Here is a 26,376-nt window from a genome sequence, read left to right as displayed (position 1 = left end):
CTAGTGACTTGGCCAGTGGTGTAGTAGAATTAGGGGTTTTCTGTTAAAAGGGGGGTTTAGGAGAAAGGAAGTGGAGAATGTTGAAAATCTTCAACTGAATTTCATTGATTGAAAAGGTAAAGATTACAATGAGTGATCTCAGTATTTATAGAGAATACAAGGCTTGCTAAGCAAGCTACCAACTCTAACAGAATCAGTTATGTGACAGCTGTAATGACAGCTCACATGACAGCTGTATTGACAGCTCATTCTAACAGAATGTAACTAACTCAAATATTAACTATACTACTAATAGTAACTAACTTCTTAATCAGAGTAATGTGTACTCTACTCTAATAGGCCCCCTCAAACTCAAGGTGGGGGAGAAAGTGATTTCTCAATCACATTGAGTTTGCCACGAAGAGTTTCAAAACGAAGTGGTGATAGAGCCTTGGTAAACAAATCTGCCAGCTGATCAACAGAAGGAATGTGATGCACAAAAAGAGACTTGTTGAGAACTTTTTCCCTCACAAAGAAGATGTCAAGCTCCATATGTTTAGTGCGAGTGTGAAGAACTGGGTTATGAGTCAAAGCCACTGCACCCATGTTATCACAAAACACCCTAGGAGGAGAAAAAGGAATCTGCAACTCCTGCAAAAGAGACTGAACCCACAACAGTTCAGCAGAGGTATTAGCTAGGCTCCTGTATTCGGCTTCAGTACTCGATCTAGCCACCAGGGTTTGCTTCTTTGAGCTCCAAGAGACAAGATTGGGACCAAAAAAGACACAAGAGCCTGAGGTGGATCTCCTGTCATCAGGATCTGATCCCCAATCTGCATCACAAAAGGCCACAAGAGGGACTGGAGTGTGCAAACTACAAGGCTTGAGGTGCAGGCCATGAAAGAGAGTACCCTTAAGGTATCTTAGGATCCTTTTAACAGCCTTCCAATGCTCTTCTAGAGGCTGACTTAGAAACTGACAGACTTTGTTAACTGCAAAGCTAATCTCAGGTCTTGTTAAAGTTGCATATTGGAGAGCACCAACTATTGATCTATAGAGAGTTGGGTCAGCAAAGTAATCTGCTGCATATTTGCTGAGTTTTGCTCCACTAACCATGGGAGTAGAGATCCCCTTGGCCTCTCCCATTTCTGCCCTTTCAAGAAGGTCAGTTATATATTTAGTTTGTGTCAAAAGCAAGGACCTGTCCTGAAGATGATGCACTTGAACACCAAGAAAGTAGTCAAGTTGGCCTAATTGCTTCAAGGAAAATTCAGAGTTGAGGTTCTGCACTACTTTCTGAACCAGAGGCAAGGAATTGCCTGTAATGATAATATCATCTACATAGACTAGTATGTAGATGCAGCAAATTGGAGTGTAGAAAGTGAAGAGAGATGGATCACATCTACTTGGTTTAAAACCATACTTCACAAGGGCTGACTTCAATCTGTCAAACCAAGCTCTTGGGGCCTGTTTAAGGCCATAAAGAGCTTTGTTAAGTCTGCAAACAAGAGATTTGTCTTCATGCTGAAATCCACTTGGTTGCTGCATGTATACCTCCTCTTGAAGAGCTCCATTTAAAAAGGCATTATTCACATCAAGTTGATGAATATGCCACCTCTTAGTAATGGCAAGGGAAAGAATGAGCCTAATAGTTATAGGCTTCACCACAGGGGAAAAGGTTTCTGAATAATCAAACCCCTTGACTTGATGGTAACCTTTGGCCACAAGTCTGGCCTTATACCTATTGATGGTGCCATCTGCATTTTCCTTCACCCTAAAAACCCATTTACAACCAATTGGCTTCCTATCCTTGGGAAGTGGAACCAATGTCCATGTATTGTTAGCAAGCAATGCATCATATTCAGCCTTCATTGCAGCTAACCACTTAGGATCTTTGAGAGCTTGCTTGGTGGTAGCTGGCTCAGCTTGAGTGAGCAGTAAAGTTGGAAATAATCTGGGCATGACTATGCCAGATTTTGCTCTTGTCTGCATAGGGTGAGTATTTCCCACTGGCTGAGGAATAGGAGCAGAAGAGGAAGAACCAGTTGAAGCTACTTCAGTGGCAGTAGCTGCTGGAGTAGGTGGAGATTGTTGCTGAACAGAAGCTTCACCCTGAGAAAAATTCCCAGAAGAAGAGGCTGCAACTGAGTCTTGACCTTGAAAAGGCTGCTGTTGCTGAACAGGAACTTGAGGAGCTAAAACAGGAATTTCTGAAGGGATTCCTTGTGCAGATGAATCAGACCCAGCAGAGAAAAACAGGGTAGGATAGGGAAATTTAACTTCATAAAAAATAACATCCCTTGACACAAAAATCCTACCATCACCATCCATGCATTTGTACCCTTGATGAGATGATGAGTAACCAACAAACACACATTCCTTGGACCTGAGTGACAGCTTAGAGTGTGTATAAGGCCTCAAGTGAGGATAACAAGCACAACCAAACACCCTAAGTATCTTGTAATCAGGAAGAGTCTTGAACAACTTGAAATAAGGACTCTCATTGGCCAAAACAGCAGTAGGAAGACGATTAATAAGAAAAACTGCAGCCAGGAATGCATGATCCCAGTATTGAGAAGGCATTTTAGCAAATGCAAGTAATGAAAGGCCAGTTTCTATGATATGGCGATGCTTCCTTTCAACACTACCATTTTGATGGTGTGTGTAGGGGCATGTCAATCGATGCACTATGCCAAGCTTAGCAAAATGAGATTGTAAAGGTTTAAATTCAGTGCCATTATCTGTTTGGACAGCCTTTATTTTCAGATTAAACCTTAACTCTACCATAGCTTGGAACTTAAGAAAAACAGAGGAAGTTTCAGATTTGTGCCTAAGTGGATAAATCCATGTGAAACGAGAGTAAGCATCAACACAAGTCAAAAAATAAGAGTAACCACAAGAAGACTCAATGGAGGAAGGACCCCATAAGTCAGCAAAAACAAGCTCTAAAGGTGTAGCATAAACAGTAGTAGAAGAGGAAGAGGGTAACTTGTGAGACTTTGCTACACAACAAGCTGAACATTTAGAAAATTTTGCTTTATTAGACAATGATATATTACATTTGGACAAAGCAGAATGTAAAGCCTCATGATGAGGATGACCTAGCCTACAATGCCACAAGTCATAGGCAGTAGGATCTACATTATTAACAGAAGACACAAGAGAAAATGAACTAGCACGAGGTACACTTGAAGATGAGCTAGCACTAGGTACATTGGACAAAGGAACTGAAGCAGAAAAGACAGATGGAGCAGCTACTGGTGAAACAGATGTAGATGAAACAGATGAAGCTGGAGGAAGGGTTGGAACATGCATCCCTTCAAAATTGTATAAACCATCAGGACCAACAGTTCCTTTGAGCAAAACCCTAGAAGTTTCCTGACATTTGACAACACAATAGGATGAGTGAAACTCAAAAAAGACATGATTATCACGAGCAAACTTGCTTACACTAACTAAGTTCTTGGTGATGTTAGGAACTAGAAGCAGATTATTCATAGTGAGTGTAGTGTGTTTATGATAAGGAGATGGAAAAGAGGCATGTCCAACAGAAATAATAGGCAAACCTTGTCCATTTCCCATGTAGATATGATCATTACCATTTAGGGAAACACTATCAGAAACAACTGAGGCATCATTGGTAACATGATGTGTAGCTCCAGAATCTGGAAACCATGAGCTAAGATTTGCTGCAGCAGGAGTGTTAGTACCAGTAGTAGATGAAGTAGGTCCAGTAAGCATAGCCTGTGGAGCTCTAACTGGAGGATTTCCAGGTCTTGATCCACCAGAAAACTGAGAAGAGTTCCACTGTGATCCTCCAGATGGTTGGAAACCAAACTGCTGAGCAAAATTTCCCATGCCTAAACCTTGAGGAAATTGACCAAACATGTTTGGAAAGCCTCCATACTGTGATGTACCAAACTGAGAAGGTACACCAAATTGTGGAACACCACAAAATGGAGAGAAGCCAAACTGAGGCAACATCTGAGAATGCATAGGCAGTGGCATACCAAAACCAGTTGGCTGCAAGCCAAACATGCCAGTAGAACCAGTAGAACCAGATGATGAACCACGATGGTAGCAAATACTAGCATCATGCCCATACTTCTTGCAAATCTGGCATTGAACACTTCGATTTCCTCCTCGTCCACCGCGAGAGTTGTTACTGCCGTTGCGACCACCGTAACCGCCACGAGAACCGCCATAACTGCCGCGATTATCGTAGGAACGATCATCGTAGGAGTTTTCAGAGGAACCTGAAGCATAGTTAGCCTCAGAGGTCGCCGGCGACGATGTTGATGAAGAAGACGACGACACCGGGGCAGGTTGCGTCGCCGGTGGCGCAGCTTGAGAAAGGAGCGCTGACGAAGGATTCGCACTCAACTGACGTGTGCGAGAACGCTCAAGACGCGCTTCATGCGCGATAACCATAGCTTCAGCTTGCGAGATCGTGCAAGGGAACTCGCGACTGTAGATGATAGTCATGAGATGACTATACTCGTCGGGAAGACCATCAAAAATCGCTTCAAGGTGCTCGCGAAACGATACAGGATCTCCGATCGAGAGCAGAGCATTGACGATGGCCTTGATTCGCTTGAGGAACTCAGAAGCAGTCTTCGATCCCTTGGTTATGGATCTCAATTCCGATCGCAGCTGCGTCGATTGTGCAAGCGATTGTGCTTGAAAGAAATCAAGCACAGCTTCCCAGATCTGCCAGGACTGAGTGCAGTTGACAACGGTTGGAAGCACTGATGAAGACAGAGACGAGAGAAGCCAGGTGAACAAAGCAGAATCCTGTTGATCCCATACCTGATATGCAGGATTCTCTACTGCATTCACGCGATCCTCCTCACTGAGAAATCGAGGAGGAATATCAGGATGAACAAGAAAATTCTGCAATCGATGAGTTCTAACGATGCCTTCAACGTGCTGCTTCCATGAGAGAAAATTGGAATCATCAAGCTTCAGAACGAGCTTGTGAACCAGAGAAGAAGAAGCCAATTGTGGTTGAAGAACTGCAACTGGAACAGGAACTGCAGTTTCTGGTGCATGACCTTCATCAGCCATGGTGATGAAGAAGAAAGAGGAAAAAAAAAAACGAAAATCTAGAGAGAGAGATCTTCAAGGATCGTACTCAGCTCTTGATACCATGTTGAAAATCTTCAACTGAATTTCATTGATTGAAAAGGTAAAGATTACAATGAGTGATCTCAGTATTTATAGAGAATACAAGGCTTGCTAAGCAAGCTACCAACTCTAACAGAATCAGTTATGTGACAGCTGTAATGACAGCTCACATGACAGCTGTATTGACAGCTCATTCTAACAGAATGTAACTAACTCAAATATTAACTATACTACTAACAGTAACTAACTTCTTAATCAGAGTAATGTGTACTCTACTCTAATGGAGAACATTCAGGTATTTTGCACCGGTTGTTAGTCAGAGATATTTTCTCTTGAGGAGCTAGTGTTTTATTGTGGGAGCGTTCTTTTCTATTGAATAATATCATTGAAATGAAATTGATTTCTTGTATCCTTATTCATTTGGTCTTACATGATGAATTGGAGTCTAGTTTCATTGTGTCTCGATAGTAGCTGTTTCCATTTACATTTATAGCTTGATGCATGAATCTATGTTTTACTATCCTTTTGAAATTTGTTTGTTACAACATACCAGTGCATTAGTATAATTTATGTGCTTTACTAGATCCAAGATCATGGAAAGAAGGAACGTGCTAAATTGGATAATATTGGTGTTCTTCAACGTCAACAGAGCAACACGGTAGGACAAGTCTCGCAGTTTTTCCATGACAGATTATGAATATTTATTGCTTCATTATTTCCGATGACAGTCTCTCATGACTTTTACTATCTTAATTTGGATGCAGATTACGGTTTTTGGAGGAGACAGAGTGATGCATCTATTACATATAATTGAGGATAATCATCGAAAGTTTAAGATGCCTCCGATTGGTCCAATTGGTGCCCATTTGGTAGTATTTTTACAATGCCTTGTCATATCTAACAGATTTGCTTTCTCAGTGTATTTGTACAATCATTCTGATGGGTGAGGAGTCCAATCATATGGAATATCTGTCTATTAATAGCGGTTTTCTTTTCCTTAGAGGCAGAAATTAATGAATACTAGATGCAGACCAGTGCAATCTGCAGGTTAATAATTAGAACTAATCTAAAAATTATTTGGTCAGGGAATATACTATAATGTTTATATCTTATAATATTATTAAAAGAATAAGATTATGAATAAGTATAATTATGATTATCATTTAGGTTTTTATTAAATGTATTTTAGTAAATATTTTGATGTAATTTTTCAATAGTTCGTAATAAGCTTTGTTATATTTAGAGAAACTAAGCTCACAATATCAGCGGAGGTTACCTCTTTTGATATATGTTAATTTTTGTACAAAAATTGGAGACAGCAAATAAATTTGGACTACATGCAATTCATGTATTTAGAACTCCATAATGATGCTTACTTTTTATTAGATGGTGAGCTCCACTAGACTTCGCATATTTTAAAGATTTTTAAGCTTATTTTTTATAATTTAGTTGCCTCTATAAATATCTTATATACAATCAATTAATTAGTTATACTAATGTCACATGAATCAATCATAGCGGGGATCTAAGTAGGGTTTAATTTCTCTGAAAATGCGATATGGGTCTTTTGGAAGGATATTAGTCGGACATTTCTGGCCATTTTGGTAAAAAGTTTATAAAAAACACCAGAAACTGATCGTGTCACGCAATTTGATCCAACCAACTTGCAATCTGTGTGAGATTTTGAATTGTAGATTCATCAGTGAATCATGTGATTCAGCTTCGATCCGGCGATTTAAACTTAAATTTAGATTCACTCAGATTCGTATCGCTGCGTCAAGAATTTGTATCATATTGGAAATACGTATTGTGAGATACTGATAACAACAGTTCTAAATAATGTATATAGACACATTCTAGGCTAGGATATTTCAGAGTTTGCTTCCTTTGCTGTGATGTTATAGGACATATTGTTTATTTTTTTCATTGCTTAGCAATTAATAGGAATTATGTATGATACTTTGGACTTTGGAGTCTGTAAATTTGTAATTATCAGAAATAGAATCTACATCATTTCACCTCTTTCTCATCCCTCTTCGTTTTTTGAAACCCTATTTCTTTCAGTTATTATAATTTGGGATTGCTTTTTATGGTTTAACAGAAGTTACTTCATGGTAAGCAATGGGCGGTTGCTATTGAATATGCCATCGGGAGATTGTTCAATTCTTTTATTGTGACTGATTATGATGATTTTCGTCTTCTGAAAAAATATGCAATGCAAGCAAGATATGGTGACCTGAGAATTATCATTTATGATTTTTCAACCCCAAGGTACATTGATAGCTCCATGTTTGTCTCCTTGCCACCATGACTTTTTGTGTTATGTTTGGTTCCTCTTATCAGTCTTGTGTCTAATTGACCAGTTGTAATAATTTTTTTGTACTTTCTGGTGTAGGCTTACAATACCACAGCATATGCTCCCTAATACAAAATATCCAACGGCTCTTTCTGTCTTACAATGCGAGAATCACACAGTGAATAATGTCTTAGTTGATCTGGTAATTGACAAAATCTTTGGTTATATTATGGTTAACACCCTATTTCTAGGGTTTTCTATTGCTTTATCAAAAGAATATAGGAGATCTTCTCTTATGCTTTCTTCTTTAGTTTTCTTCTTTTTCCATTGTTCCCAAATGCTATTTTGGTACTGGGAGAATATCTTATCCCCCTTTTTGTATATCTCCTTTGTCAATTATCTTTTTTCATGCTAACCTGAAATTACTATGTTTTTTTTTACTTGCTCTTCATTCTGCCCATATGAATTATGGTAAGATGTTAATTAAATCCTCAATTACCACCATTTGTTCTCATTGTTTCTAGCTGTTTCTTGATGGAATTCTTTGTTTGACATTCTTGGGGAGTGTTGAGTTTGTCCTATGTCCAATACTTGGTGACAAGCTTTACTAGATTTGGGAGAAGAAAAAGCTGCTAGGTCATTGTGTCATTTCTATGCCTCTCTATGGTATATGTGGTTGGAATGTTATTCTTACACCTTTAGGCAGATTTCTTTTGGATGAGCAGCTGCTTTGGGATAACATTAGCTCTTGGCTTCTACTTGATGTGAAGCCCATGGTGTTATTAGATGGGGTCTTCTTTGGTTTTTTATGGGGGTTCTATTTGTTTTTCCTCTTCTTATTTTATGTTGTAAACAGGATCTCTTATCCTTCTAAGTAACTCTTTGTAATCATTATCTCTTCATCCTAATGAATTTCTTATGTCAAAGTGTGTGTGTCCTCAGTTAGCTTTGTGCTTTTGTATTTTAATCTGGTGTTTGCTCTTATCTCCTTGTTGTAAATGAAGCAAAAATGTGGCTTAAAGAAAAGAGAATGTCCAAGTTTCTATCTTTTTAAGCATTTTTTGTTTTTGTTTTTTTTAGGGAAGTGTTGAGAGACAAGTGCTGGTTAACGATTATGAAACAGGGAAAGAAGTTGCCTTTGAACAAAGGATTCAGAATCTGAAAGAGGTCTATACAGCAAGTGGATCTAGAATGTGAGTCATCGCTAATTGACATTGCCATCCATGGGGCCTATATGCACATCTTGCATAAATAGATATTTTGTTATTATTTGGGGATGTATGTTTGTGCTATACCTTTGAGTGAAATCCACAGCTGAGCTAAACTTTTGGATTAGATTTAAAGATGACAACATAGCTATTTAACTAAGTAGGAAAGTGCTTGGGCTTTTGACGTCTCCTAGTTTTCTATTGTTTATTGTGTTGATTCCTTGGCAATAAAGTTCCTGCAATGGCCCTCTCGAGTGCCTCCTCTATGAGCCTGGAGATTCCTTTGAATCCTTTTACCCTGTTAAGGAATGCTAGCAATATATTATTTCATACACTCTTAAATATTAAGCAAAATTCATTAGTCAATCATTTTTCATGCATTTGCAATTCGTGTGATGGTACTGATACCCCTAAAATATTTGGTTGTTGCTCACTATTGATACCGGATCAAGTAAATTTTGGATTTTGTTTGGATTTACAATGCAAGAATCTGCTTGGGATCATGTCTTTGTTGTGCTAGTTTGGATGTATAAGGCAACTCTGGTATTAATATTCCATTTCAATTTGAAAATTTGAAATATAGGCACGTGACCCATCTGATTTAGTGGATCTTGCCTGAATTTCCCGGATAATAGTGTTTTAGAAATTAGGATATGTGTTGCTAATATTTCTTGTACCCCCTTTTATTCTTCTGTCTTAGTTATATTGCTTCTACCGTCTTTCTTGCAATATGTATGAGCAGTAGAGTTCCTTCATATTGTATTTGAGCTTTGTTGATCAAATGTTTAGGGGTTCAGACCTTGTCTCATCTGTTCTTCATAATTAAAATTTTCTGCACAAACTCAGAAAGTAGTCTGCATTGTCGACGTTCCAAGAACAGACATAGAAAGATACAGAATCATTTCTAGATCTCTACCTATAACTTAAACTTCTTGGTGTTTCTTTGTGAGCATGTGTCATTTACTTCAATGCTGAGCACATAAGCATGCATCCTTTGCTCAAGTATGGACAGGTGACGGGTTGTCCCTCACCCAGCCCTAAATATTGACCGGGTCAATTTATAGACCCTAACCTGTCCATAAACCTAAACTAACCTGACAATTATCGGGTCTAATTAGGACCGAACCAATATAAGACGGGTCCAGGTTTGGCCCGATGGATAATGAAGCATCTAACTACCATGATATTGGGCTCATAATTCATGATGGTGGAGAACGATGATATAGTTTTTTCCTATTGGAACATTGAATCCAAACTTTTGGCAATTAGATAGCTATTTATATTGTACTGTTATACATTGGCCTCGGTTGTAAAGGCCATCTTTCAATAGTTTTCAGTTTTCACAGCAAAATAAGAACCAGTTCTCAAGTGGCTGAGAGGATATATACATGTTTGATTTTATATGCTAACTTGCACACAATGGTGTGCCTGGTATACCTTGTATTAATAGAGAATGAGAAGTTACCAGGACAGTAACACAGTGCCTGCATCTGCAATCCTTTGTAATTTGTGTAAGAAGAGATCTTAAATCAGTAAATCTACATAAGGAAACTACCATTAAATAGAGGAAGAGTTCATATGTATTTTTAAGTAATTACATATTCAGACCGGGTGACCCGAGGGCAAACTGAACCCGTTAAAATCAGGTTCAATTTGGATTATCTTTTTCTGTCTCATTTTTTAAAAGGACTGGGTTAAAGCCGACAGAAAAGAACACAGGCCGGGCCGGGTGAGTGGACCGGGCAGGGTCATGTACACCCCTATGGAGTATGGACTAGTATGGCTTAGTGCCTCAAAGTGTGGGAGATTTCTAGTGTATGTACTACTTAAAACTTAGTGTTTTAATAATTTAATTAGTTTGATGTGTATTGCATGACTCCGAAGTACTTTAGATAGACAAGGTTTCCTAGTCTATCTCAGTAATAAGTTTCTAGTCTATCTAGGGAATAAAATCAGAACATCATCTACAGTTTAACTAAGTTATCCTATCTAGAACATGATAATACTTATCATAAATCTTATCTTATCATTAGAACATGATAATACTTATTATAACTACCTATCTGCAATGCATGAGTTAGTAACAACGTTTTCAAATCTTTATTCTTTATAGGTTTTCTCGAGGCCCAGTACAAACTGTTCTTCCTGGAGGCAGGAAAAGAGGCCGTTTAAGTATTTCTTTTGAAGATGAGATTGCGAAACTTCGTAATGAAGCAGCAGATGAAGAAAAGGAAGCTAATGACTGCAGAAGGAATAAAAGAGTGGCAGAGGAGAAGCTTGAGGAGCTTCATAGTCGTATGAATTCTATAAAGGTAAAACCTTGGTCAGATTCTAGAAATAATGTGTTTAGGTTTTTAATTTTCTTTGCAGCATGCTTTATATTCTGTGCCATCATTGTCTAGCTAATGCAAGTTGAGTAATCCATTATTTACAACTATAAGGATGAAACAGGCTTGTTAGCAGATAGCGTAGCGGCCGACCCAAAAACTGCTATAGTGTATAGCGGGATGGCCACTACGTTGATTTTTTTATATATATATATTTTTTATTTTTTATATATATATTTATATCTATATTTGAATTCTCCAAAATGATAAATAGGACTGAAATTTCACTGCACTCATAATTAAAAATAAAAAGTCACGAGTGTTTTAAACAAAGCCTACTAGCATACAAATAGACATTACTGTTCTAACTTCTAAAACCATGAAACATCAAACGAAAGCCCATACTAGCTGCTGGCATACAAAAAGACAGCAGTTAAAACATCAAATGAATGCTTCCTAATCAATATTATCACCAGTGGGCTTGAACAATGCAGCAGCTGGTGCTGGGTTCTAGGCTTGTTGACTAGGAGTTGCCATTCTAAAGAAAACAAAACAGAGATGGATAACAGTGCTGAAATAAGAACAGAGCATGAAAGAAACCTGAGCAAATATGACTTGAACCAAAAACAAAGAACAGAGCATGGAAGAGCATAGATGGAGATCAAAAGAACAAAGAAAAATAAGAACAGAAATTGAGAATAGAGAAAAATGAGATGGAGAACAAAGAGATATGAGATGGAGAACAGAGAAACCCCTAGCACTTTGATTTTGTTCGACCTTTCCCTCTTCTTTCCACTTCGATCCTCTTCTCCTCTGTTCTATCTTCGCACCTACCCAGAACCGGCTGGTGACCACCGCGATATGACCTCTAACCTCTCTCCGGCGAGCGACATGTCTGTTCTACCCACTTCCACCCTCTTCTCCTCTGTTCTATCGTGCATTTATCATTGATTTAGTATGTTTATATATGGTATAAATTGTATAAAAGATAGACAAAAAATCCGTTTTCTGGGATCCCACTATCCCAGTTTTGAGGATGGCCACTACGAGCTGGGAACTAGGATTGACAACATAGTGCAGTACAAGGTGCTAAGACACATGAACCATTCTCACAAGGACTCAGTGACAGATTAGTCAATTTAAGGGTAACAAGTAAAGGCACTAAAAAACAGAGCAATGAAGATAAACATAGTACCAATGAAAGCAATGTAAATTGGGATGTTTTGGTTGGTTTTACTGAGCAAAGCAGAATTATAAAGAGATTAGAATGAATAAAGGAAAGCGTCAATCCTCGGGAGTCAATCATTCAATTGCTAAAAGTGTGTTTTTTGGTTGAAGAAAAGAGTTATAAACTTTTATTTATTGTTTTTGTATAGATCCCATATTTACTGATGTGGGCGTCACCTGTAACTTTTTTGTTTTTTCGTGTTTTCTTTCAGAAGCGTTGTGCACATGCTGGACACGATTTTACCTCTAAGAAACTAGCGTTGGAGATGGCAGAGCATGAGCATGCTGCTGAAAGGGGCTTAACATCTTCGTCCTCAGTTGATGAGATCGGTGAAGCAATTTCAGTCTGTTCTCTATCATCCATTCTTCAACAAGACAGTCTACTAGTTCTTATCAGTTTTGTTTTTTAGATTTGTGTGAAACATGTTCTTTTATTTTTGCCTAAAACCTTGTGAAACAAGGTACTCCAGTCCCTAATGCATATCATGATATTTTTGTTTGTAAGTTTGATCCAATTTTATTCTAAATGAACACTAGGAAATCCAGAAAAAAAAAGACGAAGAACAAGTCTTGTTGAAAAATCTTCAGCAGAAGAAGCATGAAGCAGCAGGAAAAGCAGATGATCTCAAAACACAATTTGACAAACTGTGTGGTATGATATATTACTGTTTATTTCTTTTGTGTGAGTATCTCCGTATGCAGCTAGGTTAATTTATTTGTTGAAATTGTATCTGGTGCATAATCGAATGGGTGCCGAAATTGTAGAATCAACGAATGGGGAAATTGCTGCCCTTGAGAAAGCTGAGACTGAACTTGTGGAGATTGAAAGAGACATGGATGCGGCGCAAGAGGTTTCTTTTCCTTGCTATTATGCTTTATAAGTTCTCAAACATTTCATAAATTGTCTGTTCCTTTAATTTTTTTAAATCCCCTTGATTTTTGTCATTTTATATAATTTACAGGAGAAGCATCATTATGATGGTGTCATGAAAAACAAGGTCCTACGTGATATTCAGGAGGCAGAGGAACACAATCTGGTGCTTACAAAGAGGCGCGAGGTGCACTTTAATATGATTGGTCAACTATATCTTCAGACTGAATCATCATTATCACTTTTTCTGTTGTAGGCTGAAGCGAGTTTATGGTCCATGAACTGGACAACAAGCTTTTTTATCTAGCCGTTTCTAAAAAAATTTAACATTTCAAAGAATAAATTGGTAGGGCAGGATAACTAGCGTCTTAATTTACTGTCTCTTATTGCTTGGAGAGTGTTAGAAATATAATATAAAACCATTCATGTGGCCCCTACCCAACAACTTAAGCTTTTGGGATAATTGGTTGTTTGACATGGTATTAGAGTCCATGTGACCAAGTGGTCTAGAATTCGATCCTTGCCCCCCCTCCCCCCCATTGTTCTAATAAAAAGTGGAATATCAGCACATGGTAGGTGGGCACGCTTCATGCCCAAGTGGGCTCTTGCGTGAGGGGGCGTGTTAGAAAAGATAATATAAATCATTCATGTGACACTTACTCAACAGCTTAAGTTTTTGGGATAATTGTTTGTTTGACGGAGGGTATAGGCTATAGACCTGGTTCTCATAAGGTTCTAGTAGTTTCTGTTGTATTGTTTCTTCTAGTCTGCTAGTTTGTTATGATACTGTAACTACCTTTAACTAACTCAAGCAGAGTTAGTTATATTATATGCAACTCAATATGCTTGTGTGTTTAGAATATGCAAGGAGTGAGAGAGAGAGAACTTTTAATGAATCTGAAAATGATTGTAGTAGTGATTCTGTGAATTATCTCTAATGCAGTGTGTTATAGAAGCTAATAATCTGGACTGTCTAACTTACTTGTCAACGGAACACATGTGCATGACAGCTGCACATAATGGAATGCACACACGTGCATTGTTCCCTTTCTAAAACCTTAACTAAGTATACTCTACTCCATTTACCAGAAACTTTTAAGCTCTCTCTCTACTGTTTTGCTTGGGCAGAACCTTTTCACGCACAAAGAAAATATCGAGCTCGATGTGTTTTGTTCTGGCCTACAAAACAGGATTGTGAGCCATAGCAACCTTGCTCAAGTTATCACAGTAAATTACTAAGTTATGGCTGCAAGACTTCTATATTCAGCCTTGGTACTAGACCTTGCAACAAGGGATTACTTCTTCGACCACCACGAAGCAAGATTCTTGCCCAGAAACATACAAGGGCTAGAAGTTGATTTTCTGCCATCAGGATCACTTTCCAATCTGCATCACAAAAAGCAACCAAGGCAATGGATATTTCGAGCTTGTGGGCTGGAGAAGAAGACCATGAGTGAGGGTGCCCTTTAAGTATCGAAGAATACGCTTCACAATATTCCAGTGTTCTTCAAGTGGTTGCCCCATGAATTGTCAAACCTCATTCACTGAAAAACATATTTCAGGTCTGGTGATGATTGTGACATATTGTATTGCACCAACAATGGATCTGTATAAGGTAGGATCATGAAAATAATTTGACTCCTGCTTGGTAAGCTTCCTACTGGAAATCATAGGAGAAGAGATGTCTTTGGCCTCTTCCATATGAACTTTAGACAAGAGGTCCTGTATGTACTTAGTTTGAGAGAGAAGCATTGAACCATTAGTAATATGAGACGCTTGAATACCAAGAAAATAGTCAAGTTTGCCGCAGTAAGAATTGCAGAGATTTCCTCTACCTCCTCTTCCACGCCCTCCACTTTTGATCAGTCATTTGAAGAGTTGCCTGATTATGCACGGAATCATACAAACGCTGAATATCATTAGTGTTAGATATTTACTAAATAAGCAGAATATCTCGTAACAATTATATTGAATGGATGGTGATATAGTGGTAGCTTGATTTATACACGAGCTCCACCTTTGATCAGTCATTTGAAGAGTTGCCTGATTATGCATGGAATCATACAAACGCTGAATATCATTAGTGTTAGATATTTACTAAATAAGCAGAATATCTCGTAACAACTATATTGAATGGATGGTGATATAGTGGTAGCTTGATTTATACACGAGCTGAATCACATGACCTGTAACTGACTCCTAAAAGTGGTTTATAAGTATAGCGAACAGTCCAACAGATTCAACTGTATATCCATTATCCAGTACAACAGCAACTACCTAAAGCATAAGCTAGAACCTTGTTAGAATTAAGTTACATTCACACACCACCCCAAAACCTTATGCTTAAGGCAATGGGTGTGTGTTCTTTATTATATATAAACTTGTACACTAGCTAATCTAGCCAATGTGGGACTTAATTGAGTCTCCACTTGGTATTCTCTAATAAACCTAGTACATAAGTTATACTCCTAAGTCGGTAAATCGTAATAGTGTGGCAAAATCTGCTGTGAGCTTCACCAAGTCTCTATGCACTTCAGGATTTTTTTGGATAAAATTTATGCATTTCGAGATAACTCTATAAGCATTATAAATCATAAAGATATAGTAGTATCTATATGTTACTGACACTATCCTTGGTTGAAACTGCAGGAATTTGTTGAAAAGGCTTCGATAATATGCTGTGTGAATGAACTGAATTCGTTAGGAGGTTGTGACGGGGATACCCCAGAGAAAATCAGTGCTCAACTAGAAGAAGTAAAACAGACACTTAGGCGTGAGAGCCCAAGGTATGGCAGTATATATTGATTCACATTATCACAGCGCTACATCCAAACTGATGCATCTCTCTCTCTTTCTCTCTCTTTGTGTGTACTGAGTTTCTCTCTTCCGGTTTCCCACTTCAGGTACTCTGAATCAATTGATGACCTTAGGATGCTGTATGCGAAAAAAGAACGTAAGATTACTAAAAGGCAGCAAGTTTACAAAGCCCTTCGACAGAAATTGGACGTATGTGTTCTTTTATTATATTTATTCTTACCATTAATGCATTTCTTATGGATATTATTATATGTAAAATCACATGTAAGCTTTAGTTTTCAGAATGGTTGGTTCAACAGAAATTGTCGTATGGTTGATGCTTGCATTGTTCTAACACTATTATATTCTCTTCGTTAGAATATAAAAAAATATATTGATTATAATTTAAGAAGTATCTTATAATATTCTTACACTATTATTCCCTTGCTTCGTTGGACTTCCTATGTAACTAGAAACTATTAGAATTTTGTTTGGACCCAACTCTATCACAAAAGCTATTGTAGAGGTAAGGATTGTCTTTCCATATATGTGGACTATTTTTGTCATATCTCTATTCAATGTGAGGCTTCTCAACACCCTCTCACGACCAGGACTGCAAATCTAGATCGTGGAATTTGCAGAAATGAGCGGATCTAGGATTGGGTGGTTTCCAATAAACGGATCTGCAGAGTCTATCCTAGATCGTGGAATTTGCAGTCTATCGTGACAATCCATATATGGGCCACCCACAGACAATCCATATACGATAGACTCTGCAGATTGAATGAATCTACAGAAATTCCAATATCTGTGGGGTGGTGTCCAATAAATGGAACTAGGATAGACTCTAATACTATATTAGAATTTAGGTTAGACCTAACTCTACCTCTAAAGCTGCTTAGAGGTGAGGATTGTCTTCCCATATATAAGACTATTTTGGTCATATCTCTCGTCAATGCGGAACTTCGCAACAGTAAGTTTTACAATTTATGGCTCTCTTTTTGGGCAATGAGATTCTACGTATTTTTGTATCGACAGGTAGTTGTGATTAATTTTTTTTGCTGATTTATTATTCTAAACTTATTGTAGACATTTTTTGTGGTGATTTTAATTTTTAATGGCTTTTATACTCATGGTAGGCTTGCGAGAGAGCACTGAAGGTGCGAAGGAACAAGTTTCAGACAAATGCATCATGTGTGAAGCGCCAACTTTCTTGGAAGTATGAATTCTTTCTCCATATATTATTTCTGTTGCTGCAGTTTTCCACTGTCACAGATTTTTTTCCTTTTCTTTTAACCTGGACTTCTTGAAATCATCATATTATTCAGATTTAATACCCATTTAAGAAGGAAGGGGATCAGTGGGCTTATCAGAGTTAATTATGAGAAGGAAACCTTGTCGATTGAGGTAAAGTTGGTCTTCTTTTTCTACATTACCTTTTGCAATGTCTGTTCTTCTGCGTTTGTTTAGATGCGAATAATTTTTTAATCACGTATATTTTATGGTGAACAGTTTACAAATCGGTGAAATATGTTCTTGTCTGTTTGGGCATGTTATGTTAGGATGTAGAGAGAAGGGGAAATTATTTGAATTGGTTAAAATTGTTGAACAAGAAAATGGAGAATAAATTCTCCCCAAGGGTTTCCCCTCCACTATGGATTTCTCCTTTCACTTTCAAATTATAAAATGTACAGAATGCTCCCCTCTAATCTCTCCATCCCTTATTTATGTTAAGCCCCAACTACTATAAGAGCCCCTAACTAATTTTCCCTTCTCTCTACATCCTAGCATGTTACCTAAACTCTTTCCTTTTGTTAAATTTGTCTCTCTTGTTTATAGGTACAAATGCCCCAAGATGCATCAAACAAAGCTGTTCAAGACACTAGGGGGCTTTCAGGTTTGTTTGTAGGATAATGATTGATATGCTGCCTTATTAATGTGTTGATATTGGAAAACAATCATTTATATCATCTGTTCATATGTATGTGTTGAAATTGAGGTTTGCACAAGGAAAAACAAGTAGTCATGGACCCGGCTTGTGAGTTGTGACACATTCAATATGAAACTGGGATACAAAATCTAAAATTTGCAATTCACAGGACGAGTGCAATGCAACACAAAATTACGATGAAATAAATCTAAAACCATTCATGTGGCCATGTCATTGTAAATATAATTATATGGTAATTGTTTAAATAGAGAAAAGATTGAGAGAGAGAGAGAGGGAGGGACTGAAATACTGTAATGGGATGATTTGCTAGGTGCAGTCTCTCTCATATATATAATACTAGGTAATAGGTTAAGATTGAACTACAACGTGTAGGTGTGATCCATAGACTCTACATCTAACGTTAACTCTTAACATAACCCTAAACTCTTAACAGCATCTACCATAACTTTAATCTCCTAACACTCCTCAAGTTGGAGTATATATATGAATCATGTCCAGCGTGTTACAAATAAAATCATTGCTATCCATTAAAAGCCTTTGAATACACATCTGCAAGTTAATCACCTCTCCTAACATAAGTAGTTTATATAAGGTTCTGTTGAAGCTTCTCACATATGACATGACAATCCACCTCAATACGTTTATACCATTCATGGAAAACAGGATTTGGTGAGATATGTATGGTGGCTTGGTTATCACACCAAAGTTTCATCAGAGATATGCTCTCAATTCCCATCTCATTCAAGATCTGTCCTACCCACATACGTTCCCATGTAATTTGAACCATAGCTTGATATTCAGCTTCTTCACTTGATCTCGCCTCCACATTTTGCTTCTTGTTTTTCCATGATATTAAATTACCTCCCAAAAATTCACAATAGCCAGTTGTGGACTTTCTAATCCATAGAGGATCGTGACTAATCAGCATCTGAAAGCGCCTCCATTCACACATGTCCATGATCCCTGTATAAGATACCTCTTTCTGGGACTTCCTTCAAATACTTAACAAAGCGAATCAGTGCTTTCCGATGTGTCTGTCTGGGAGGACATAAACTGACTTAGAAAGCAATATCCGACTTGGTGACTGTTAAATCAGTGTTTTCCAAGTACTCCCCCAATCTGGTAAATCCTTCTATTTGATCAAAACCTCCACTGGGCCATCTTCCAGCTTTCTATACTCACATCTTCAGGCTCCACCTGCAATATTTGTTCAGCAGTCAAATTAGGAAGAAAAGGCAAACATCTCAGATTTAGCCCTAAAGCCTTTTTCAACATATATACATGAATAATAGGATGTAGTTTACTGTGCATAGGCAGCTGCAATTTATAAGCAACCTGTCCAATCTTTTCAAGTACTTGAAATGGTCCATAAAAGTGAGGGCTCAATTTCTCATTGGATCTTCTTGCTAGAGACTGTTGTCTTTAAGGTTGAAGCTTCAAAAATACTAAGTCACCCACTGAAAACTCAATCAATCTCATGTGTTTGGTAGCATAATCCCGCATCTTCTTGAGCTTTTAATAAGTTACGTCTTAATTATGTCAACAAACCATCTCTCTCCTTTGTCAACTTATTAACTTCAACTTTAGATGGAATTGTAGTGTCTTTCAATATAAGTGGGGGATCCATGCCATAAAGAGACTTGATAGGGGGCATCTTAGTAGCAAGGCTGTAATTTGTGTTATAAACCAGAACTCAGCCCAAACTAAATGGTTTGGCCAATGTTTAGGTTTAGAACCGACAAAATAGTGAAGATATGAAGTCTCCAAGCACCTGTTTTTACCATCTCAGGTTGCCCACCTGTTTGAGGGTGATAAGAAGTACTGAACTTCAAATAATACAAGCCTGTTTAATCAATTCTCTCCATAAATTACTCATAAAGATCTGGTCCCTTTCTGAGACAATTGATACTGGAAACCCATGCAACCTTACTACCTCATTAAGAAAAAGTGCAGCCACATTTACTGCTGAAAAAGGTGACCAAGGGGTGAAAAATGGGCGTATTTTGTCTGTCTATCCACTACCACCAGGAGAGTATCTTTTCCTTTTGCATTGGGTAATCCAAATAAGGTCAATAACGATATCAGTCCAGAATTGCTTAGGAATGGGGAGTGATTGAAGTTAGCCAGCTGGATACTAAGTCCGATGCTTATTTCTGACACACATCACAAGTAACTACATAATCTTGAATGCTTTGTGCTTGTGTATAAACTATACGTTAGATACCTCTAATGGTAATTAACACAGTTGTTTCATTATAACTTTTGGCTATTTATCGTACCATTTCTCATTTTATCTTAAATGTGCATTTATTTATTTGTTTATTTATTGATAAATAGGTGGGGAGCGTTCTTTTTCAACATTGTGCTTTGCATTAGCCCTTCATGAAATGACCGAGTCCCCTTTTAGAGCAATGGATGAGTTTGATGTCTTTATGGTATGGATGTTTGTTAACTTACCATTATTATAATTTACCTTTGCGTACTCTAAATTATAGTGCTCTATTTTTCGCTACTCACTTCACAGTTCTCACTTCTGGATATCTTTAGTTGCTTTAAATTGTGTCTAGTTTGTACTTTGTGTTGTATAAGGTTGGAAATCTGTTTGTACTTTTCTCTAAACTCCAAACCCTAACATAGATTTTGGATTTGATCCTCAGGATGCAGTAAGCCGAAAAATCAGCTTGGACACTCTGGTTGATTTTGCTGTGGAACAAGGATCACAGTGGATATGCATCACCCCGCATGATACTAGGTATTGGTTATAAGAGTAGACATGATTATTTGTTGTGAATAATGGAATTCCTGTTGGGTTTGCACTGGTTGTAGCATGCTAGTACTTGAACACAAATTACTATAATGCTAGTACTTGAACAAATAAGAACATAGAAAACATAGGAAAGATATAAGGACATGGTAATTATTTGGAACCTGAGCAAAGTAGATGAACTCTCAAATGTTGACTGTGGTTGTGTTTTTATTTGCAGCTCGGTGAAGGCTGGGGACAGGGTAAAGAAGATGCAAATGGCAGCTCCACGTTCTTGATCGCTCATAATTTGCTATATTCTGTTTATTCTACATATGCAACTTTCTGCGTTTCATCATGTTCAATCTCAAATAATTATATATTTAAATTATATTTTGTCGTGTTGTGTTTTGTGAGCTTTAAAATTGAAGCAGAGTTATATGTATAGCTTTTTGTGTATAAAATTACTCTCACAATTCAACTCGGGTTGGTCAAAGGAGTTCTAAAGAGTGTGACTCTTAAAGCTTAAACTTTGAATTTAGACATTTAGACAATCACTTTTAATTATTGTGATTTGCACATGTTAAAGCAAAGTTATATTTATTTAACTTCACATAAAATTTTCTTAGGATAGTACATTTTAGCATGAATTTTAATTTTAATTTTAGTTTGGATACGGCTTCACTATTGTTTACTTTAGATATGGTAGGCTCTTTTTTTTCTTCTCCAGATGATAGATTCAAACCTTGAAACATTATCATACATAGAAAATCCAACAAAAAATACTATAATTTTCCGCATGAAAATTTTAGTTATTGATAATAATATATTGAAATGATTTTACCACCCTATCATTATGAAAAATATTTACTGTATTGACTTCATAAAAGTGTTTGATGTTAACAATATTAGCATGTGTTTAGTGTTGGGTTCCATTTCCATGAGCTAGCTTTGGTTTTTTAAGAGCTACGGGAGCATTTGGGACGTGAGTGTAAATGATGGATTTGGATCCTCTCCTGCAGAAGCTCTCTCAATCCCTCTACAGCAGCCTTTTTAACAATTGGATTAATCAAACGGACAAGAAATATGCAATTAATAAAACAATAAAAATAACTGTTAAATTAATTTACAACCCTTGGATTCATCTCATGGTTCAAACCGAAAAGATCTGCAAGACAAAAATCAACCTTTCTCTTTCGTGGGTAAAGTTGCTGAATCTTCCATTGTTTTTTTTTTTCAAGACCCAGAACCAGTATCATGTATGGCTCAATGACGCATTTTTGACAAAATCAAATTAATTATCTATTTATATACTGTTTAGCATGCAAAATAAGGATCTAATTCCATATTTTCCAGAATGAATTTTACCATCCAAGAATGAATTCCATATCTGAGATCGGCGCCGCTTGAGTGCGACGGAGAGGGGAGAGGTGGGAAGGGGACGCTACAGCTTTTACTGGTGGTGGTGGAACAGACCCAACAGAGGAAGAGAAATATTGAATTTTGTTGGTTTGAACCGTGAGATGAATCTGAGGGTTAAATTTTAATGTAATAGTGATTTTTATTGTTTTATTAATTGCATATTTCTTGTTCGTTTGATTAATCCAATGGTTAAAAAGGCTGCTGTAGAGGGATTGAGAGAACTTCTGCAGGAGAGGATCCAAATCCGTAAATGATCTCATCTTAGCTAGGGATGCGTTGGCCATGTAATTTTTCTATTTTTCGACTTTTTTGATGTAAAAAAAACCTGTTAGCATATGGAAATATTTGTTATATATTTTCATACATCTTTTCTAACCTCTTTCATTAATCTCATCGAAACTAAAAAACTATATAAAAAAATCAAACATTCTCAATATTCATAACATTCACAATTGCCTAATATATGACTAAGTAAATAAGGAAATAAGGAAAAGATAAACTTACATTACCGAAAATATGAACTAAATAAGGAAAAGATAAATGAGAATATTCATTAATCTCATCCAAACTAAAAAAACTATATAAAAAAATCAAACATTCTCAATATCCATAACATTCACAATTGCCTAATATATGACTAAGTAAATAAGGAATTTCTAAAAAAATGACTAAGTAAATAAGGAAATAAGGAAACGTTAAACTTACATATTACCGAAAATATGAACTAAATAAGGAAAAGATAAATGAGAATATACAACAAATATTTACACACTAACATAAACAACTTATCATGAAGTAATTTTAATATTTTATATTTAACTAATAACCAATATATTTAGTCATGTAAAATATCATTAACATATTTATAAATTAATAGAATTATCTTTGTGGGATATCCTAAACATTTACATTTACATCTCAATATCTTTTTTTAAGAACTGGATATTGTAAACATTCACAATGACCTAAAATTTGAATGACTAAGGAAAAGATAAACGTAAGATGTTGCCTAAAATATGAATAAGGAAAAGCTATATGTGAATATACAACAAAATTTGCACACGTTAATAAACAGCTTATCATAAAACGATATTTTTTTTTATTTCAGAAAGATAAATTGCACCCGTCAATGATTGATTACTGGACCTTTCCACCCCCAACCAATATGATTCCTAACTTTTACCACTTAGCTATCATTTAGGGATATCATAAAGTGATTGTAATATTGCATATTAAGCTAATAAGTAATAACCAATATATTTAGTCATGAAAAATATCATTAATTTTTTTTTTATAAATTAATACCTTTTTTGGGATATCCGACCTAAACAATCAAAATTACAGTTCAAACTTCAATGTCTTTTTTTTTTTTTTTTTGTAAGAATCTTATATCCTAAACATCCACAATTACCAAAATTCGGATGACTATGGAAAAGATAAATATATGCTACCTAAAATATGAGAAACTAAATAAGGAAAAGTTATATGTGGATATACAACAAAAATTTGCACACGTTAATAAACAGCTTATCATAAAGTGATAAGGAAAAGATATATGAGAATAATAGAATATACATTTATACAACAAATATTTGCACACGCTAATAGTAATATATATAGCCAATATTTTTTTTTATAAATTAAAAGATTTATTTTTGTGGGATATCCTAAATATTCACACATCTCAAAATCTTTTTTTTGTTGTTGTAAGAACTCGATACCCTAAACATTCACAATTTCCTAAAATTTGGATGACTATTTTTTTTTAAAAAAAAAAATCGATGACTATGGAAATTGGAAAAGATAAACATATGATGTCACCTAAACTATGTAAAACTAAATAAGCAAAAAGTATATATGGATATACAACAAAAATTTGCGCATTCTTAATAAAGTGATTTTAATGCTAAACAATCACAATGATATCTTGATGTCTAAATAATCCATGTGGGTTACTAATCCACAACTCATTGGACCAATGAAATTTTTTTATAAATAAATAATATATATATAGAAATTCTATATCTTCAAAGTGATTGGACAATAAGTTATTTAGACAACCCATATCCTAAACATTCACAATTACCTAAAATTTGACTAACTCAATAAGATAAACATATAATGTTACCTAAAATATGAAAAACTAAATAAGGAAAAGATATAGGAGAATATGCAATAAATATTTGCACACGCTAATAGTAGTATATATAGACTAACAACTAGGCCAACATGGGTAACCTGATTCGATAAGACTAAAGACAAAGCCTTTGCTAATATTTTCCTAGCTATGAGTTCTCTCATATTTGTTTTCCTTTTAGTACTTCTGGTTCCTTATACTGTCAGAAGTGAAGAAACAAGTTTTGATCAAAATTACCAGGTGACATGGGGTTACAATCATGCTACGTCCTTTAAAGATGGGAAAGAAATTCAACTCATGATGGATGCCTCTTCAGGAGGTTAGAATAAATCATTCCCCTTCCTTAAGTTGTATATATTCACCATATTTCCTTTCATCTTCTAATACTTGTAAACTCTACCAAAGGTATTATTAGTTTTCCTTTTGAATTCCATGTTTCTTTTTAGTTTTCCTTGCTATAGACATGTTGGTTTATTTTTTTGTTATCTTAGTTAGTTTTTTTTTATCACACATTGGAACAAATTATGTATACCACCTGCGTGATATTTAGTTATAAGATGCATGTCAAATGTTTTACCACACATCTGAAACTAAAAATTCAGTAGTTTTGTGAGTTGGTAGTACTTCTACGTAGTGTTACACAGTGGAAACATGTAAAAGGGTGATATATTTTTGCTTTATTAATAAATTTTTGCAAACATATATGATGAATTCATGAACTCAAAATATATATATATATATATATATATATATATATATATATGTCATTTTAAATGCTATTTACCAAACAATAAAATCATTCATTATTTATTGCTAGATTAAAGTAGATTTCATATGGTATTGCTTCTTTTTTGGTAATAAATTTCTATTTTATTTGAACACAAAGGATCTGGTTTTGGATCCAAGATGCTCTACGGCTCTGGATTCTTCCATATGAGGATCAAAGTCCCCGGTAGAAATTCTGCAGGAGTTGTCACAGCTTACTATGTGAGTTATTTCTTCTGTCTTATTTTGACATTCTTGAGAGAGGGATTTTTAGGAAAAGGAAAGGGAGGATTTATTTTTTAATTAGAGAATGGTATAATATCTATAATAATAAATAAATGACTATTATTATATAGCTTTTACTTGAAAATATTTCTTTTTGATATGCATCGGAAAAATATTTCAAATTAAATACTATTTATTTATAAATAAAAAATAAGTCATTCCCCTTCCCACTTAAAACTCTCTCATAAACAACCCCTTAATTGTTAATCTAGCTCAAGGATATATTATTGATTCATTAATTATTTTGGTGCAGTTGACTTCACACCAACAAGGAAACCAAGACACCCACGACGAGGTTGACTTTGAATTCTTGGGCAACAAGGAAGGAAAGCCATACACATTACAAACCAACGTATTTGTGAATGGAGTAGGAAATAGAGAACAAAGACATCACCTTTGGTTTGACCCTATAAAACAGTTTCATGACTATGAAATCCTTTGGAACCAACATCAAATTGTGTAAGCTACATACCCCTAATTAGGGTATTGGATGTATATATTATTTTACTTATATATTGTGTTTAACACTTTATTTTTCATATAATTTGAAACTTTTTTTATTTATGTTTTATTTCTTACTCAAACCTAAAATTTAATAATATTTGGCTTGACAGATTCTACGTGGACAAAATCCCCATTAGGGTATACAAAAACAAAAGCAATATTGGAGCGACCTACCCATCAAAGCCTATGCAAATAGAAGCAAGTTTGTGGAGTGCGGATTGGGCAACCGATGGAGGCCAAACCAAAATCGATTGGAGTTATGCACCATTCAATGCAAGCTTTCAAGGATTTGATGTTAGTGGTTGCCAAACCCAAATCTTAAATGATCAACAATGTGCTTCTGATAGCTACTGGTGGAACAACAAAACGTTTTGGCAACTGGATGATGCCCAGCAAAAACAATATGAAGATGCAAAGAAATATATAACTTATGATTACTGTCAAGATAGGATGAGGTATCCTACACCTCCCTTGGAATGCTAGCTAGTTTTTTTTGAAAGGCTGCTAGCTAGTATTCGAATTAGATTAGTCAAATAATTAAGCCTCAGTTAGGTTTGATAGTTTTTCATAGAATCTTTCCGTTTTAGTCAGGTTTGGATATTGTGGTGGAGTCCTAGTTTTTTTAGGGTTATATCTTGTTTTGTCTATTTAGTACTTTTTGTCTATTTAATTAGTACTTTTGAGTTGAATTTTGGTCTTCTTTACTTGGGAGGATTTATTCTAAAAATCTTTTAATCT

At 35.9% G+C, this 26,376-nt stretch overlaps 2 protein-coding genes across 2 annotated transcripts in view; both read left to right on the top strand.

Annotated features, from left to right (window-relative positions):
• Positions 1–21,092, top strand: part of LOC130747941 (structural maintenance of chromosomes protein 6A-like) — a 30,603-nt gene extending 9,511 nt beyond the window's left edge. Inside the window, exons 11-28 of the mRNA XM_057601000.1 lie at positions 5,690–5,764; positions 5,871–5,975; positions 7,208–7,377; positions 7,502–7,604; positions 8,483–8,595; positions 10,724–10,922; positions 12,377–12,508; positions 12,702–12,816; positions 12,930–13,015; positions 13,127–13,222; positions 15,685–15,821; positions 15,939–16,041; positions 16,971–17,050; positions 17,160–17,238; positions 17,671–17,728; positions 20,120–20,217; positions 20,440–20,534; positions 20,767–21,092. Coding sequence (XP_057456983.1) covers positions 5,690–5,764; positions 5,871–5,975; positions 7,208–7,377; positions 7,502–7,604; positions 8,483–8,595; positions 10,724–10,922; positions 12,377–12,508; positions 12,702–12,816; positions 12,930–13,015; positions 13,127–13,222; positions 15,685–15,821; positions 15,939–16,041; positions 16,971–17,050; positions 17,160–17,238; positions 17,671–17,728; positions 20,120–20,217; positions 20,440–20,534; positions 20,767–20,824 — 1,902 coding nt within the window. The 3' untranslated portion in view covers positions 20,825–21,092. The remainder of the gene's footprint in view (positions 1–5,689; positions 5,765–5,870; positions 5,976–7,207; positions 7,378–7,501; positions 7,605–8,482; positions 8,596–10,723; positions 10,923–12,376; positions 12,509–12,701; positions 12,817–12,929; positions 13,016–13,126; positions 13,223–15,684; positions 15,822–15,938; positions 16,042–16,970; positions 17,051–17,159; positions 17,239–17,670; positions 17,729–20,119; positions 20,218–20,439; positions 20,535–20,766) is intronic.
• Positions 21,093–24,204: 3,112 nt separating this feature from the next.
• LOC130743095 (xyloglucan endotransglucosylase/hydrolase protein 2-like) lies at positions 24,205–26,340 on the top strand. The gene is made up of 4 exons (XM_057595210.1): positions 24,205–24,403; positions 24,971–25,071; positions 25,388–25,593; positions 25,749–26,340. Exons 1-4 carry the CDS (start codon positions 24,235–24,237, stop codon positions 26,119–26,121), a joined length of 849 nt encoding a protein of 282 aa, XP_057451193.1. The 5' UTR covers positions 24,205–24,234; the 3' UTR covers positions 26,122–26,340.
• Positions 26,341–26,376: the final 36 nt, after the last annotated feature.

The sequence above is a fragment of the Lotus japonicus genome, chromosome 3 (genome assembly GCF_012489685.1).
Source record: "Lotus japonicus ecotype B-129 chromosome 3, LjGifu_v1.2".
NCBI lineage: Eukaryota > Viridiplantae > Streptophyta > Magnoliopsida > Fabales > Fabaceae > Lotus > Lotus japonicus.
The sequence above is the reverse complement of the archived record's forward strand: the minus strand, read 5'-3'. Positions and strand labels throughout refer to the sequence as shown.